We start from the raw sequence: 16,690 nt of genomic DNA, 5'->3' as shown, positions 1-16,690 counted from the left end.
AACAGCTTCTTTTAAGTGTTTTTCTTCTTCTTGATCAGTTTGGCGTATAGTAGCATGATCTATTATCTATTATAGATTATCTATCTATCTAAATGTATTCATAAATATCTATATATACATACATATGCATGTGTTTTCAGTAGCATGTGTGTTAAGTGTAATCATATGTCTACTTTTCACAAATAGTGGCAATTGAGCTTGCTACTACACCAACTGTTGCACAAAACTGTGGTTCTGAAGGTTCAACTGCAACTACAGCATCAACAACAACAACTGTCATTACGGCACAAACAACAACTGAAGGTTCAACTGCAACTACAGAAACAACAGCATCAACAACTACTGAAGGTATAACTGAAACTACAGAAACAACCCCAACTACAGCATCAACAACTGAAAGTACAACTGAAACTGCAGAAACAACAGCAACTACAGCATTAACAACAACAGCTGAAGGTTCAACTGCAACTACAGAAACAACAGCAACCACAGCCTTAACAACAACTGAAGGTACAACGGCAACCACACAATCAACAACTACTGAAGGTACAACTGAAACTACAGAAACAACAGCAACTTCAGCATCCACAACAACTGAAGGTTCAACTGCAACTGCAGAAAAAACAGTAACTACAGATTCAACAACAACTGAAGGTTCAACTACAACTACAGAAACGGGAGCATCAACAACTGAGGGTTCAACTGCAACTACAGAAACAACAGCAACTACAGCATCAACAACAACTGAAGGTTCAACAGCAAATACAGAAACAACAGCAACTACAGCATCAACAACAACTGAAGGTTCAACTGCAACTGCAGAAAAAACAGTAACTACAGATTCAACAACAACTGAAGGTTCAACTACAACTACAGAAACGGGAGCATCAACAACTGAAGGTTCAACTGCAACTACAGAAACAACAGCAACTACAGCATCAACAACAACTGAAGGTTCAACAGCAAATACAGAAACAACAGCAACTATAGCATCAACAACTACTGAAGGTACAACTGAAACTACAGAAACAACAGCAACTTCAGCATCCACAACAACTGAAGGTTCAACTACAACTACAGAAACGGGAGCATCAACAACAACTGAGGGTTCAACTGCAACTACAGAAACAACAGCAACTACAGCATCAACAACAACTGAAGGTTCAACAGCAAATACAGAAACAACAGCAACTACAGCATCAACAACAGGTGAAGGTACAACTCCAACTACAGTATCTGAAGAAACTACAGCATCAACAACTGAAGGTACAACAGTCATTACGGCACAAACAACAACTGAAGGTTCAACTGCAACTACAGAAACAACAGCATCGACAACTACTGAAGGTACAACTGAAACTGCAGAAACAACAGTCATTACGGCACAAACAACAACTGAAGGTTCAACTAGAACTACAGAAACAACAGCATCAACAACTACTGAAGGTACAACTGAAACTGCAGAAACAACAGTCATTACGGCACAAACAACAACTGAAGGTTCAACTGCAACTACAGAAACAACAGCATCGAGAACTACTGAAGGTACAACTGAAACTGCAGAAACAACAGTCATTACGGCACAAACAACAACTGAAGGTTCAACTAGAACTACAGAAACAACAACATCAACAACTACTGAAGATACAACTGAAACTGCAGAAACAACAGCAACTACAGCATCAACAACAGCTGAAGGTTCAACTGCAACTACAGAAACAACTGCAACCACAACCTTAACACCAGCTGAAGGTACAACTCCAACTACAGTATCTGAAGAAACTACAGCATCAACAACAACTGAAGGTTCAACTACAGCTACAGCATCATCAACAACAGAAACTTCAACTGCAAGTACAGAAACAACAGCAACTGAAGGTACATCAGCAACCACAGCATTAACAACAACTGAAGGTTCAACTGTAACTACAGAAACAACAGAATCTACAGAATCAACAACAACTGAAGGTACAACAGTCATTACGGCACAAACAACAACTGAAGGTTCAACTGCAACTACAGAAACAACAGCATCGACAACTACTGAAGGTACAACTGAAACTGCAGAAACAACAGTCAGTACGGCACAAACAACAACTGAAGGTTCAACTAGAACTACAGAAACAACAGCATCAACAACTACTGAAGATACAACTGAAACTGCAGAAACAACAGCAACTACAGCATCAACAACAGCTGAAGGTTCAACTGCAACTACAGAAACAACAGCAACCACAGCCTTAACACCAACTGAAGGTACAACTCCAACTACAGTATCTGAAGAAACTACAGCATCAACAACAACTGAAGGTTCAACTACAGCTACAGCATCATCAACAACAGAAACTTCAACTGCAAGTACAGAAACAACAGCAACTGAAGGTACATCAGCAACCACAGCATTAACAACAACTGAAGGTTCAACTGTAACTACAGAAACAACAGCAACTACAGCATCAACAAAAACTGAAGGTACAACTCCAACTACAGTATCTGAAGAAACTACAGAATCAACAGCAACTGAAGGTACAACAGTCATTACGGCAAAAACAACAACTGAAGGTTCAACTGCAACTACAGAAACAACAGCATCGAGAACTACTGAAGGTACAACTGAAACTGCAGAAACAACAGCAACTACAGCATCAACAACAGCTGAAGGTTCAACTAGAACTACAGAAACAACAGCATCGACAACTACTGAAGGTACAACTGAAACTGCAGAAACAACAGTCATTACGGCACAAACAACAACTGAAGGTTCAACTAGAACTACAGAAACAACAGCATCAACAACTACTGAAGATACAACTGAAACTGCAGAAACAACAGCAACTACAGCATCAACAACACCTGAAGGTTCAACTGCAACTACAGAAACAACAGCAACTACAGCATCAACAACAGCTGAAGGTTCAACTGCAACTACAGAAACAACAGCAACCACAGCCTTAACACCAGCTGAAGGTACAACTCCAACTACAGTATCTGAAGAAACTACAGCATCAACAACAACTGAAGGTTCAACTGCAACTACAGAAACAACAGCAACTACAGCATCAACAACAACTGAAGGTACAACTCCAACTACAGTATCTGAAGAAACTACAGAATCAACAACAACTGAAGAATCAACTGCAACTACAGCATCAACAACAACTGAAGGTTCAACTGCAACTACAGAAACAACAGCAACTACAGCGTCAACAACAACTGAAGGTTCAACTGCAACTACAGAAACAACAGCAACTAGAGCGTCAACAACAACTGAAGTTACAACGGCAACCACAGCCTTTACAACAACTGAAGGCACAACAGCAACTATGCCATCAACAACTACTGAAAGTACAACTGAAACTTCAGAAACAAAAGAAACTACAGCATCAACAACAACTGAAGGTTCAACAGCAGCTGCAGAAACAACAGTAACTACAGATTCAACAACAACTGAAGGTTCAACTGCAACTACAGAAACAACAGCAACTACAGAATCAACAACAACGGAAGTTACAACTTCAACAACAGCAGCTACAGCATCAACCAAAACTGAAGTTACAACAGCAACTACACTATCAACAACTACTGAAGGTACAACTGCAAGAACAGAATCAATAACAACTGAAGGTTTGACTGGAACTATAGAAACAAAAGCAACAACAGTTTCTGAAGCAACTACAGCTTCAACAACTACTGAAGGTACAACTGCAGCTACAGGATCAACAACAACTGTAGGATCAACTTCAACTACAGAAACAACAGCAACTACAGCATCAACAACAACTGAAGGTTCAACTGGAACTACAACCTCAACAGCAACTGAAGGTTCAACTGGAACTACAGAATCAAGAGCATCAACAACAACTGAGGGTACAACAACAAGTACAATATCAACAACAACTGAAGGTTCAACTGCAACTACAGAAACTACAGCAACTACAGATTCAACAACAACTGAAGGTTTAACTGCAGCTATCACAACAACTGACACAGTAACAACAACAAAGCCAACAACAACAGCAACAACAACAACAACAACAACAACAAAGACAACAACAACAGCAGCAACAACAACAAAGCCAACAACAACAGCAACAACAACAACAAAGCCAACAACAACAGCAGCAACAACAACACAGCCAACAACAACAGCAACAACAACAGCAACAACAACAACAAAGCCAACAACAACAACAGCAGCAACAACAACACAGCCAACAACAACAGCAACAACAACAACAACAAAGCCAACAACAACAACAGCAGCAACAACAACACAGCCAACAACAACAGCAACAACAACAACAGCAGCAACAACAACAACAAAGCCAACAACAACAGCAGCAACAACAACAAAGCCAACAACAACAGCAGCAACAACAACACAGCCAACAACAACAGCAACAACAACAACAACAACAACAAAGCCAACAACAACACAGCCAACAACAACAGCAACAACAACAGCAGCAACAACAGCAACAACAACAACAGCAGCAACAACAACAACAAAGCCAACAACAACAGCAACAACAACAACAAAGCCAACAACAACAGCAGCAACAACAACAACAACAGCAACAAAAACAACAACAACAACAACAAAGACAACAACGACAGCAGCAACAACAACACAGCCAACAACAACAGCAGCAACAACAACAAAGCCAACAACAACAGCAGCAACAACAACACAGCCAACAACAACAGCAACAACAACAACAACAACAACAACAACAACAACAACAGCAGCAACAACAACACAGCCAACAACAACAGCAACAACAACAACAAAGCCAACAACAACAACAGCAGCAACAACAACACAGCCAACAACAACAGCAACAACAACAACAGCAGCAACAACAACACAGCCAACAACAACAGCAACAACAACAACAAAGCCAACAACAACAGCAGCAACAACAACAAAGCCAACAACAACAGCAACAACAACAACAAAGCCAACAACAACAGTAGCAACAACAACACAGCCAACAACAACAGCAACAACAACAGCAGCAACAACAGCAACAACAACAACAGCAGCAACAACAACAACAAAGCCAACAACAACAGCAACAACAACAACAAAGCCAACAACAACAGCAGCAACAACAACAACACAGCCAACAACAACAGCAACAACAACAACAAAGCCAACAACAACAGCAGCAACAACAACAACAACAACAAGAACAGCATTAACAACAACAAAGCCAACAACAACAACAACACAGACAACAACAACAACAACAAAGCCAACAACAACAGCAGCAACAACAACAACAACAACAACAACAACAACAGCATCAACAACAACAAAGCCAACAACAACAACAACAACAACAACAACAAAGCCAACAACAAAGGCGACAACAACAGCAGTGCCGGTAGTTCGTGCACCAGTTGTTGTTCTTACAACAGTTTTGGTTACACCCTATGTGCCTCAACTCGAAGATAAAACCAGTCCACAATTTCAGGCACTTGCAGTGCAAGTGGTTGTAGTGGTGGGTAAAATACTAAGATTGATTTTCAAGTGCTTTAAAAATTCCAGCTGATTATAACTACATTTGAATTAATTAATTAATTTCTACTTTGCTTTGCACAGTATAAATACTGAGTTAAATACTGAGATGTATTCACAAGTTTTGTTAAATTTCCAGCTGATTACAACGACATCTGAATGAATTAATTTTCTACTTGTTTGTTTTGCACAGTATGAATTCATCTATAGAGCTCGATATGGTTTACTCTTCAGCCGTGTTATTGTCATAGCATTTAGGTAAGGTATTTACTTTTGTTCATTTATATCAACACTAATCTTATTATCAATAATGACTAAAAATAGTGTTGATTTAGGATATTTAATAAAAAATTGAAGTTTTTTTCTTTCTTTTTTTCATTCAGACGAGCTGGGACCAGAACACGAGCATCCGATACTGAAGCAGAAGTCGAGGTTGTGTTTAACAACACCATAACACCTGCAGAAATCCCAGAGGCTAAAGATGTTGAACAAACGTTAGTCACAGCTGTGTCTAATCCCAACAACACTTTCAATCTCTCTGTTGATACAACATCTGTCGTAGCAACCCAAGTAAACAGTGAGTAAACAGAAGTCACTCTTGTCACTCCTGAAAGATTGTTTTTGAAACAAGTCAACACAACTATTTATATTTAACATCAAATATTAACATCTGTGTGTGTGTGCAACCCCCCAATCCCCGACCCCCACTTAATTTTTTAATGTGCTACTCATAAGAAAGGCTACCTTTGACGGGATTTACAATGTATATATATATAAAAAGCATTGTGTGTTTATGAGAATTACTTTGTTGTCAATTGCTTGCTCTTTGTTTTCTACACTTGTAACAACTACAACTGCTGAGCCAGTTATAACAAAGCAGTTGAAGTTCACATCAGTTGGAGAGGCATTTACAGACAACTTGCTGAACTCATCATCTCCAGCGTTTACAGAAAGATCCTCCATGACAGTGACAACAGTAAGTTTTGATCTTCAAGTCAAGCAATGGTTAATTGCATGGATTCGTACTGACAGATCTTTGATTGTGTGTGTTTCTGTAGCTTGAACCTATCTATAACACAACGTTTCCTTCATACCTCTCAATGATAGTGACTGGATTCCGGTAATTTATTTTTTGTTTGCAGATTCCATATAATATATAATACATAATAAATTAATGCAAGTAAAACGATGTTTGGTTTATTCATTCTGCAGAAACGGATCCATCATCACTGATATTGACATTCGGTTTGCATCTACAGCAGTGCCTAATAACACTGACATTGCAAATGTTTTGATTAATGCAGCTCCAAACATAACGGTCTTCAACATTACCAATGTTACTGTCAGTGACCCTGGTAAGTAATATTGAATATTATCATATTTTAAATTCACAATAATCTCAGAACTGTGACATTTAAGTGACACCTGTTTCCTCTCTTTACATTTACAGTGGTTTCAACTACAACTGTGAGCACTACAACATCAATGATTACAGATACAAATGCAACCACAGCAAATCTTACAAACACCACACCTGTAACAAACACAACTACAGTGTCTACAACAGCTTCAACTACACCTGTGAACACTACAACGTCAATGCTGACAGGAGCTACAAACGCAACCACAACAAATCTTACAAATACAAATACAGTGTCTACAACAGCTTCAACTACACCTGTGAACACTACAACATCAATGCTGACTGCAGCTACAAACGCAACCACAACAAATCTTACAGACACCACACCTGTAACAAATACAACTACAGGGCTTACAACAGCTTCAACTACACCTGTGAACACTACAACATCAATGCTGACTGCAGCTACAAACGCAACCACAACAAATCTTACAAACACCACACCGGTAACAAATACAACTACAGGGCTTACAACAGCTTCAACTACACCTGTGAACACTACAACATCAATGCTGACGGCAGCTACAAACGCAACCACAACAAATCTTACAAATACAAATACAGTGTCTACAACAGCTTCAACTACACCTGTGAACACTACAACGTCAATGCTGACAGGAGCTACAAACGCAACCACAACAAATCTTACAAATACAAATACAGTGTCTACAACAGCTTCAACTACACCTGTGAACACTACAACATCAATGCTGACTGCAGCTACAAACGCAACCACAACAAATCTTACAGACACCACACCTGTAACAAATACAACTACAGGGCTTACAACAGCTTCAACTACACCTGTGAACACTACAACATCAATGCTGACTGCAGCTACAAACGCAACCACAACAAATCTTACAAACACCACACCGGTAACAAATACAACTACAGGGCTTACAACAGCTTCAACTACACCTGTGAACACTACAACATCAATGCTGACGGCAGCTACAAATGCAACCACAACAAATCTTACAGACACCACACCTGTAACAAATACAACTACAGGGCTTACAACAGCTTCAACTACACCTGTGAACACTACAACATCAATGCTGACGGCAGCTACAAATGCAACCACAACAAATCTTACAAACACCACACCTGTAACAAATACAACTACAGGGCTTACAACAGCTTCAACTACACCTGTGAACACTACAACATCAATGCTGACGGCAGCTACAAACACAACCACAACAAATCTTACAAACACCACACCGGTAACAAATACAACTACAGGGCTTACAACAGCTTCAACTACACCTGTGAACACTACAACATCAATGCTGACGGCAGCTACAAACACAACCACAACAAATCTTACACACACCACACCTGTAACAAATACAACTACAGTGTCTACAACAGCTTCAACTACACCTGTGAACGCTACAACACCAATGATCACTACCCCTACAAACGCAAAGACAACAAATCTTACAAATACAACTACAAGGCCTACAACATCTTCAACTACACCTGTGAACACTACAACATCAATGCTGACGACAGCTACAAATGCAACCACAACAAATCTTACAAACACCACAGCTGTAACAACTACAACTACAGGGCTTACAACAGTTTCAACTACACCTGTGAACACTACAACACCAATGCTGACGGCACCTACAAATGCAACCACAACAAATCTTACAAACACCAACCCAACAAGTACAACAACAGCAACAACAACAATGCCAACAACAACAACAAAGTCAACAACAATAACAACAATAACAACAACGCCAACAACAACAACGAAGTCAACAACAACAACAACGACAGCAGCAGTGGCAGTGGTCCGTGGACCAGTTTTTATTCTAGTAGCCGTTTTGGTTACACCCTTTGAAGATGCACTCACTAATACAACCAGTCCACAATTTAAGGCACTTGAGGCACAAGTGGTAGTAATGGTGAGTTAAAAACTGAGATGTATTCACAAGTTTTGTTAAAACAACGACATCTGAATTAATTAATTTTCTACTTGTTTGTTTTGCACAGTATGAATTCATCCATAGAGCTCGATATGGTTTACTCTTCAGCCATGTTATTGTCATAGCATTTAGGTAAGATTTTCACTTTTGTTCATTCTTAGCAACACTAATCTTATTATCGACAATGACTAAAAATAGTGTTAATTTAGGATATTAAATTAAATTTTTTTTTTTCTTCATTTAGACAAGCTGGGACCAGAACACGAGCATCTAATACTGAAGCAGAAGTGGAAGTTGTGTTTAACAACACGATAACACCTGCAGAAATCCCAGAGGCTGCAGATGTTGCAAAAACCTTAGTAGAAGCTGTGTCTAAGCCCAACAACTTCACATTAACTATTAATGTCACATCTGTCGTAGCAACCCAAGTAAACAGTAAGTAAACAGAAGTCACACATGTCACTCCTGAAGGATTCATTTTGAACAAGGCAATACACAGATTTATTTCTCACATCATATACATAATTAATTCATCGCTCCCACCTATCTCCCCTAAACTGTCTTATGGAGATTAGATCATGGCTCTCCTCCAATTTTCTCAAACTTAACAGTAATAAAACAGAAGTTTTCCTCGTTGGCATAACCTCTATCTTAATCAAATCTCACAGTCTCTCCAATAATATTGAAAATTCCCCAATCCTTCCTTCCCCGCAGGTAAAGAGTTTGGGTGTCATATTCGACAGTACTCTCTCATTTCAGTCTCACATTAATTACGTAACCCGGTCTGCATACTTTCACTTACGTAACATTAACCGACTTCGCCCCTTCCTTACTCCCCATGCTGCTGCCATCCTTGTCCATAGTCTTATTACTTCCCGGATCGATTACTCTCAGATCTCTGTGATCTGCTTCATATCACCACTGTTTCCTGCTCTCTCAGATCTTCATTTGCTACTCCTCTTGTTGTTCCATCTGCTCGTCTTATCACTATGGGGAACAGAGCTTTCAGTCACTCTGGTCTTTGGCTCTGGAACTCACTTCCTTCAGTCTTAAGAAATATAGATTACCTTCTCTTATTTAAGTCACAGTTCAAAACCCACGTTTAAACCGGCTTACTCGCTTTAATACATATCTTACTTGCTGTCAAATCTTGTTTTTTCTTTTTATTTGTTGTTTGTTGTATTTTAATTTATTTTAATCTATTTTAATCTACAGTTTTATTGATATCTTTTTCTCTTTGTAAGGTGACCTTGGGTTTTAGAAAGGTGCCCTCATATAAATATATTGTTATTATTATTATTATTATTATTATTATTATTATTATTATACATAATAATAATAATAACAATATATTTTCTATATTATTGTTATTATTACTAATATGATAGCTGGGACAGGCTCCAGCGCCCCCCGCGACCCTAAAAAGGAGAAGCAGATGGATGGATGGATGGATTATTATTATACAGTTTTGTTTGTGACATGAAAACCCATGTAGTTATTTATATAATAATTTTCTCAAAAAACTCAAAGATAACAATTTCATGCGATACACTTTAAATGAGATTTAATATGTATAAAAACAACAGACCGTTCAGTCAGTGATTTAGGTAAACAATATTTGATAAGATCATATTTAAAACTCATGATGTCTCAGAACTGTTTGTTAAAGCAACACCTTGTTTCCTTTATTGGCATTTACAACAGCTTCAACTACAACTACAGTGAGCACCACAACATCAGTGACTACACCTACAAATGCAACCACAACAAATCTTACAATCACCACACCTGTAACAAATACAACTACAGCTTCAACTACAACTGTGAACCCTACAACCACTACAACTGTAACAACTGCTGAGCCAGTCAAAATACTGGCGGTGAAATTCAGATCTGTTAAAGGGATATTTACGACTGACTTGCTGACTTCATCATCCACAGCGTTTAAACAACGAGCTGCACTGATAAGGACAGCAGTAAGTTTGTTTTCTTCAAGTTGAACAATATTTAAATGTCTGTATTCTAATTAATTGCATAATTTCTAGATAAAGTCCCATAACAGTATTTCTGTGGCATACCTTAAAAAAGCAAACAAATGATATGCTAGTCCTTTTTCTATCCCTACGTTCAGGTCTCCTTTCTAAAGTCAACAATTTTTCCGTTGTTACTAATATTATACAGACTGAGCTAAAAAAAATCATATACATTATATCCAATAAACAATGTGGAAAAATATTTGCACCATATAACTGAGCTAAAACTCCACAGTAAATACTGCTGGGGTTTCTATTTTTACCAACTGGATGCCATGATTTCTAAGAAAAAAGATAAAGCATAAATGTGACCTGTGACATATTCATTATGTGCTAACCATTCAAAAAATGGGCAGCTGGATGAACAGAAAGAAAATATTAAATATTAATTGCACTATGATATTACATAGTGCAAATAACATATCACAAATGACATGGAAGTGAAGGAGCACAAGCCCAAAAAGCAATGCATACATACTTACAGTGTGTTTATTCATATTTCTGCAGCTTGAACCTTTCTACCAGGAAAGATTTCCTTCATTCCGCTTCATCACCGTGACTGCATTCAGGTATATTGTTTATGGTATACGATTTCACAAATATTTAAACTAAATAAAGTAAAAAAATAAAGTTTGGGGTTATTTCTTTTGCAGTAATGGGTCCATTGTCAATGACATGGACATTGGATTTGCATTGTCACTGGTCCCTAATGCAAATGAGATTGCGCAAGTTTTGATTGATGCAGCCAAGATAACACCCTTCGACATTGAAACCAGTTCTATATTTGTGAACGGCACACGTAAGATATATTTAATACAATCATGTCAAACATGTTTCTATATTTTAGAACAGTTTCTGAAAGCAATGCATTTTTTTTCTCTTTTTGTCAACATTTACAAAAGTGTCACATGGAGTGAGCCACAAGATCAGTCTCCTCACTGCCTCCTGTATGGTGCTGCTGTCATGGCTCCTGTCAGGCCAGCAATAACATCTGTGCTGATGCTTTTGTGAAATAACTTGAGGAAATGTCTCCTGTGACTGGGTATGAAAAATAATTTTTACAACAGAAAATCCACGAGGAACTTCTGATGAAGAGCACTCATAGTATGATTTAGAAGTAACTAAAGCTAAAATGAACCTTTATGTAATCAATCAGTATAGATTTGAACATAATTTCTGACGAAGGTCATTGGGTGTCAATTTGTAATGTAAGAGATAAAGTCATAATGTAAGTTAGACATATCAGTGAGACAAAGTTTTTTTTTATCCATAAAGCATCTCCTCAGCTTAAGAATCTGACTGTGAAAGAAAAGAAGTGATACTCAACATAGCATCACCTCACCTGGCATACTGGAAATATAAGATGTGTGAAAATATCCTGTATGATTACCAGTCACTTTTACCAGTCAATATTTAAATATATTTGTTGTATGTATCTTATTCTTGTATTGCATGTATTATGTTTGTGTTGTATTGGATAACTCAGACAAAAATCTAAGTCTAAGTGATTCTGATATTTAAAATGATTTAAAATACTATTGTTATTAAAAAATAACATTAATATCACCTTTTTCCTTCTGAAGCAGGTTCTTTTGAAGTCTATCATGATAAACTGAAGAAGCTTCAATTAAAGACTCTTAATTTTTAAACACACTTTAATCCGCTATTCTCTTTCTCTCTCTCTCTCTTTTTTTTTAAATCAGGAAAAACAAATAGGAAATACTATCATGGGACTTTTAGGTTCCCATCAAAGATTTTTGATACACATATAATTAAATCAAATTCTTAGTTTTACATGTTACTTACATCTTACTTTTTAACCAACATCATTTCTTTTCAGCATTGTCAGTGTTTCAGTGAGGGGGCCTGTTTGTTGCGTAACTGGTGTAATTAAATAATAACTCATTGGTAATGGCATATTTATTTACAATTGTATATGATTAATGTTGTGTGTAGAAGTCAGTCAGTGACCTGGTGACATGGCTATGTTGTACACCTCCTGGGACTACCAAGAAGAGATATCCCAACTTACTTTGTAGGACTGTAATATCAACATTAAAATAAATAAATAAATAATAATGATAATAAATAAAATAAATAATAGGAAAAAAGAAAAAATTAAGGATGAATAAAGAATACACAAAAATAAAAACTGAAAAAATTAGTAATACCATTTCAGCAACCTTCTATGCCACTTTAAATACACATGTCTACATACAGACATATAAATAAACCAACACATGCATATACATTTCTTATATAGAATAGAATAATCCTTTAATTGTCCCACAAGGGGAAATTTGGTTGTAACAGCAGCCAGAAAGACACATATATAACAAACAGTACACAGGACACAGAACAGAAACATACACAATTTTTCTTACATTTTACATTAAGGACAGTGGTTACTATATACAGAGAGTACTGTACAGTTATTAAATTAAATAAAAATAACTACAGATAAGAGGCAAACCAGGTTGTAGTGCGAATCGGTTGATTAAATTATTGCAGTTACAGCGCAGATGTAAACATCTATGATTGTTGGGAGCAGTTTTGATTGTACAGTCTGACAGCTGCAGGGAGGAAGGACCTGCGGAAACGCTCCTTCATGCATCTAGGATGTAGCAGTCTGTCACTGAAGGAGGTCTGCAGTTCAGCAACATTTACATGCATGGGGTGGGAGACTCTGTCCATCAGAGATGTTATTTTGGCCAGAGTCCTTCTGTCTCCCACCACCTGCACTGGGTCCAGGGTGCATCCCAGAACAGAGCTGGCCTTCCTGATGAGTTTATCCAACCTCTTCCTCTCAGCTGCCGATAAACTGCTGCTCCAACATACAACACTGTAAAAAATGACGGATGCCACCACAGAGTCATAGAAGGTCTTTAAAAGCGCTCCCTGTACTCCAAATGACCTCAGCCGCCTCAGCAGGTAGAGTCTGCTTTGATCCTTCCTGTAAAGAGCATCAGTGTTGTGGCTCCAGTTCAGTTTATTATTCAGGTGAACACCCAGGTGCCTATAAGAGTCCACTATCTCAATGTCCACTCCCTGGATGTTCACCGGTGTCAGTGTGGTGGGTCTGCGTCTCCGGAAGTCCACCACCAACTCCTTGGCTTTCCCGGCGTTGATCAGCAGGTGGTTCTGCTGACACCAGTCAACAAAGTCCAGAGTCCACTATCTGTACTCTGAGTCGTCCTCACCTGTGATGAGGCTGACTATGGCAGAGTCGTCAGAGAACTTCCTGTGACCTCACATACTGTGGACGTTTTGTGAGGTAGTCCAGTATCCACTGGGACATGTGGTCCACTCCCGATAGCTCCAGCTTGTCTCTCAGAAGTCGTGGCTGGATGGTGTTAAAAGCACTGGAGAAATCAAAGAACATGATCCTCACAGTGCTTCCAGGCTTCTCCAGGTAAGTCAGAGCTCGGTGCAGGAGGTAGATGATGGCGTCCTCCACCCCAATGCCAGGCTGGTAAGCAAACTGCAGCGGATCCAATGAAGACCTCACCAGGGGGTGCAGATGGTTTAGAACCAACCTCTCGAGGGTCTTCATCAGATGTGATGTCAGGGCTACCGGCCTGTAGCTGCTGAGGTCCTTGGGATGGGAGGTCTTTGGTACCGGTACCACACAGGATGTCTTCCACAGCTGTGGTACTTTCCCCAGTGACAGGCTCAGGTTGAACAGATATCCTAGGATGCCACACAGTTCATCTGCACAGCACCTCAGGAGCCTGGAGCTGATGCCATCTGGACCTGCAGCCTTGTGCACCTTGATCTTGCGAAGCTCATTCCTCACTTGAAGTGCTGAGATAGAAAGAGTGGATTTTGGGGGAGGGGGGGTGTATGTTGGAGTGCACAGAAGCCGGGGGTGGGTGTAATGACTGGGAGCTGGGAGGTGTGAAGCTGAGAGGTGTGAAGTCCTGAGATGAAGGACAGGCAGTCCCTGAAGATGAAGGAAATTGCAGGAGGGGGGATGATGCTGTGGGAGGAGTCGGGGTTTGATCAAACCTATTAAAATATTTATTTAGGCCATTCACCCACCCCAAGTCTCCTGCAGCCTGGGGGGTTTGTTTTTGTCCTGAGATTTTCTTAAGGCTGTTCCAGACCCCTCTGATGTTGTCCTGTTGCAGCTGCTCTTCCATCTTCCTCCTGTAGTTTTCCTTCCCTTGCCTTATCTTCCATTTCAGCTTCTTCTGGACAACTCTCAGCTCCTGTTTGTCTCCAGATCTAAAGGCTCTCTTTTTCTCCTTGAGGAGAGCCTTAATTTCAGGATTTATCCATGGCTTGTTGTTAGAAAAACACCGTACCTTTATGCTGGGTATGGTGCTGTCCACACACAAGTTCATGTAATCCGTAATGCAGTCTGTGATGCTGTTGAGGTCATCCTCCAGGGGGCTGCAGAGGTTCTCCCACACAGTAGAACAGAAAAAGTCCCTCAGGGCCTCTTCAGTCTCTGCCGACCATTTCCCTACTGTGCGTTTCACAACTGGTTCTCTGTGTACTAGAGCAGCGGTCCCCAACTCCCGGGCCTCGGACCGGTACCGGTCCGTGAGTTGTTTGGTACCGGGCCGCGAGAGTTGAGGCTCAGGTGTGAAATGTATAGTTTTCAGGGTTTTTATCGGTTTTCAGCGTTATTTTGTTATCGTTTTTATTGTTAACTCTGTTTTCCTTGGTCTTTTCATGTATGTTATGAATAAATTTTCTTTTTTTCGGTACCGGTGCTGGTTTTATTTTGTTGTATTTATCCGTGACACCTTAAAGGCCGGTCCATGAAAATATTGTCGGGCATAAACCGGTCCGTGGCGCAAAAAAGGTTGGGGACCGCTGTACTAGAGGTTTATACACAGGCTGGAGATAAACCAGGTTGTGATCTGAGCTCCCCAGGGGAGGGAGAGGTGATGAGCTGTATGCCTCCTTGGTGTTGGCATACAATAAGTCCAATGTTTTATTGTCTCTGGTGTGGCAGGTGATATACTGGGTGAAGGTGGGGAGAGTGGAGGACAGGGAGATGTGATTAAAGTTCCCAGAGATCAGGAAAAGGGCCTGAGGGTGCTGTGTTTGGAGTCTGCTGGTTATATATCGATGATATAATAACAATGATATTTAAATGTATGTACAGTGAAATATGTTTTTGCACCCTTCCTGATTTCCTAGTGTTTTGCATGCTTTTCATACTTTGCCACACACGTTTCAGATCATCAAACAAATTTTATTATTAGACAAAGTAAATACAAAGAGTAAATGTAAAGAGTAAACACAAAATGCAGTTTGTAAATCATGATTTCATTGATTCAGGTAGCAAAGTAATCCTAGCTGGTCCCGTGTAGAAAAGTAATTGCTTCTGTTGTCAGATAATGAATTAATTATCTGCAGTGTTGGGTAAGTTACTTAAAAAAAAGTAATTAATTACTAATTACTATTAACTTAGTCAATATTGTATTTAAAATACTTATCCAATTACTGTGTCAGAAAAGTAACTTAATTACTAAATAAGTAATTTAACTAAATACTTCTTAAAATCCCTATAAACCTTGAGTGGGCAAACAATAGAAATTAAACTCTTTAAATAAAAAATAAATTGTTTTAAAGACGGAGACTCTACAGTACGCAGCGGTAGCATCTCTTCCACATCTCTTCAGAAAAGTGAAGACACGGGAATATGCCCATTTCATAAAACAGCCACTCGCTTCAGCCGAGTCCGACATCTTTAGAATACGACTATGCAGCAAACTGGCGCGAAATGACGTGCACCTGCACTACAGCG

General features: G+C 39.1%; 2 protein-coding genes across 2 annotated transcripts; both read left to right on the top strand.

The window, feature by feature from the left end:
- Window positions 1–501: 501 nt before the first annotated feature.
- On the top strand, window positions 502–1,853 carry LOC120721731 (putative mediator of RNA polymerase II transcription subunit 26; the record flags this gene model as incomplete). Its single annotated transcript, XM_040012238.1, has 2 exons — window positions 502–600; window positions 1,063–1,853. Coding segments are annotated over 2 exons (777 nt in total), but the record flags the coding sequence as incomplete, so codon positions are not given.
- A 2,117-nt stretch (window positions 1,854–3,970) lies between these two features.
- Window positions 3,971–9,025, top strand: LOC120721730 (putative uncharacterized protein DDB_G0282133; the record flags this gene model as incomplete). The annotated part of the gene is given in 4 exon segments (XM_040012237.1): window positions 3,971–5,390; window positions 5,908–5,956; window positions 6,975–8,872; window positions 8,961–9,025. Coding segments are annotated over 3 exon segments (3,303 nt in total), but the record flags the coding sequence as incomplete, so codon positions are not given.
- Between the last annotated feature and the right edge of the window lie 7,665 nt (window positions 9,026–16,690).

The sequence above is a fragment of the Simochromis diagramma genome, unplaced genomic scaffold, assembly GCF_900408965.1.
Source record: "Simochromis diagramma unplaced genomic scaffold, fSimDia1.1 OVJJ01000604.1, whole genome shotgun sequence".
Lineage (NCBI taxonomy): Eukaryota > Metazoa > Chordata > Actinopteri > Cichliformes > Cichlidae > Simochromis > Simochromis diagramma.
Note: the sequence above shows the minus strand (reverse complement) of the source record. Positions and strands in the feature narration are given on the sequence as shown.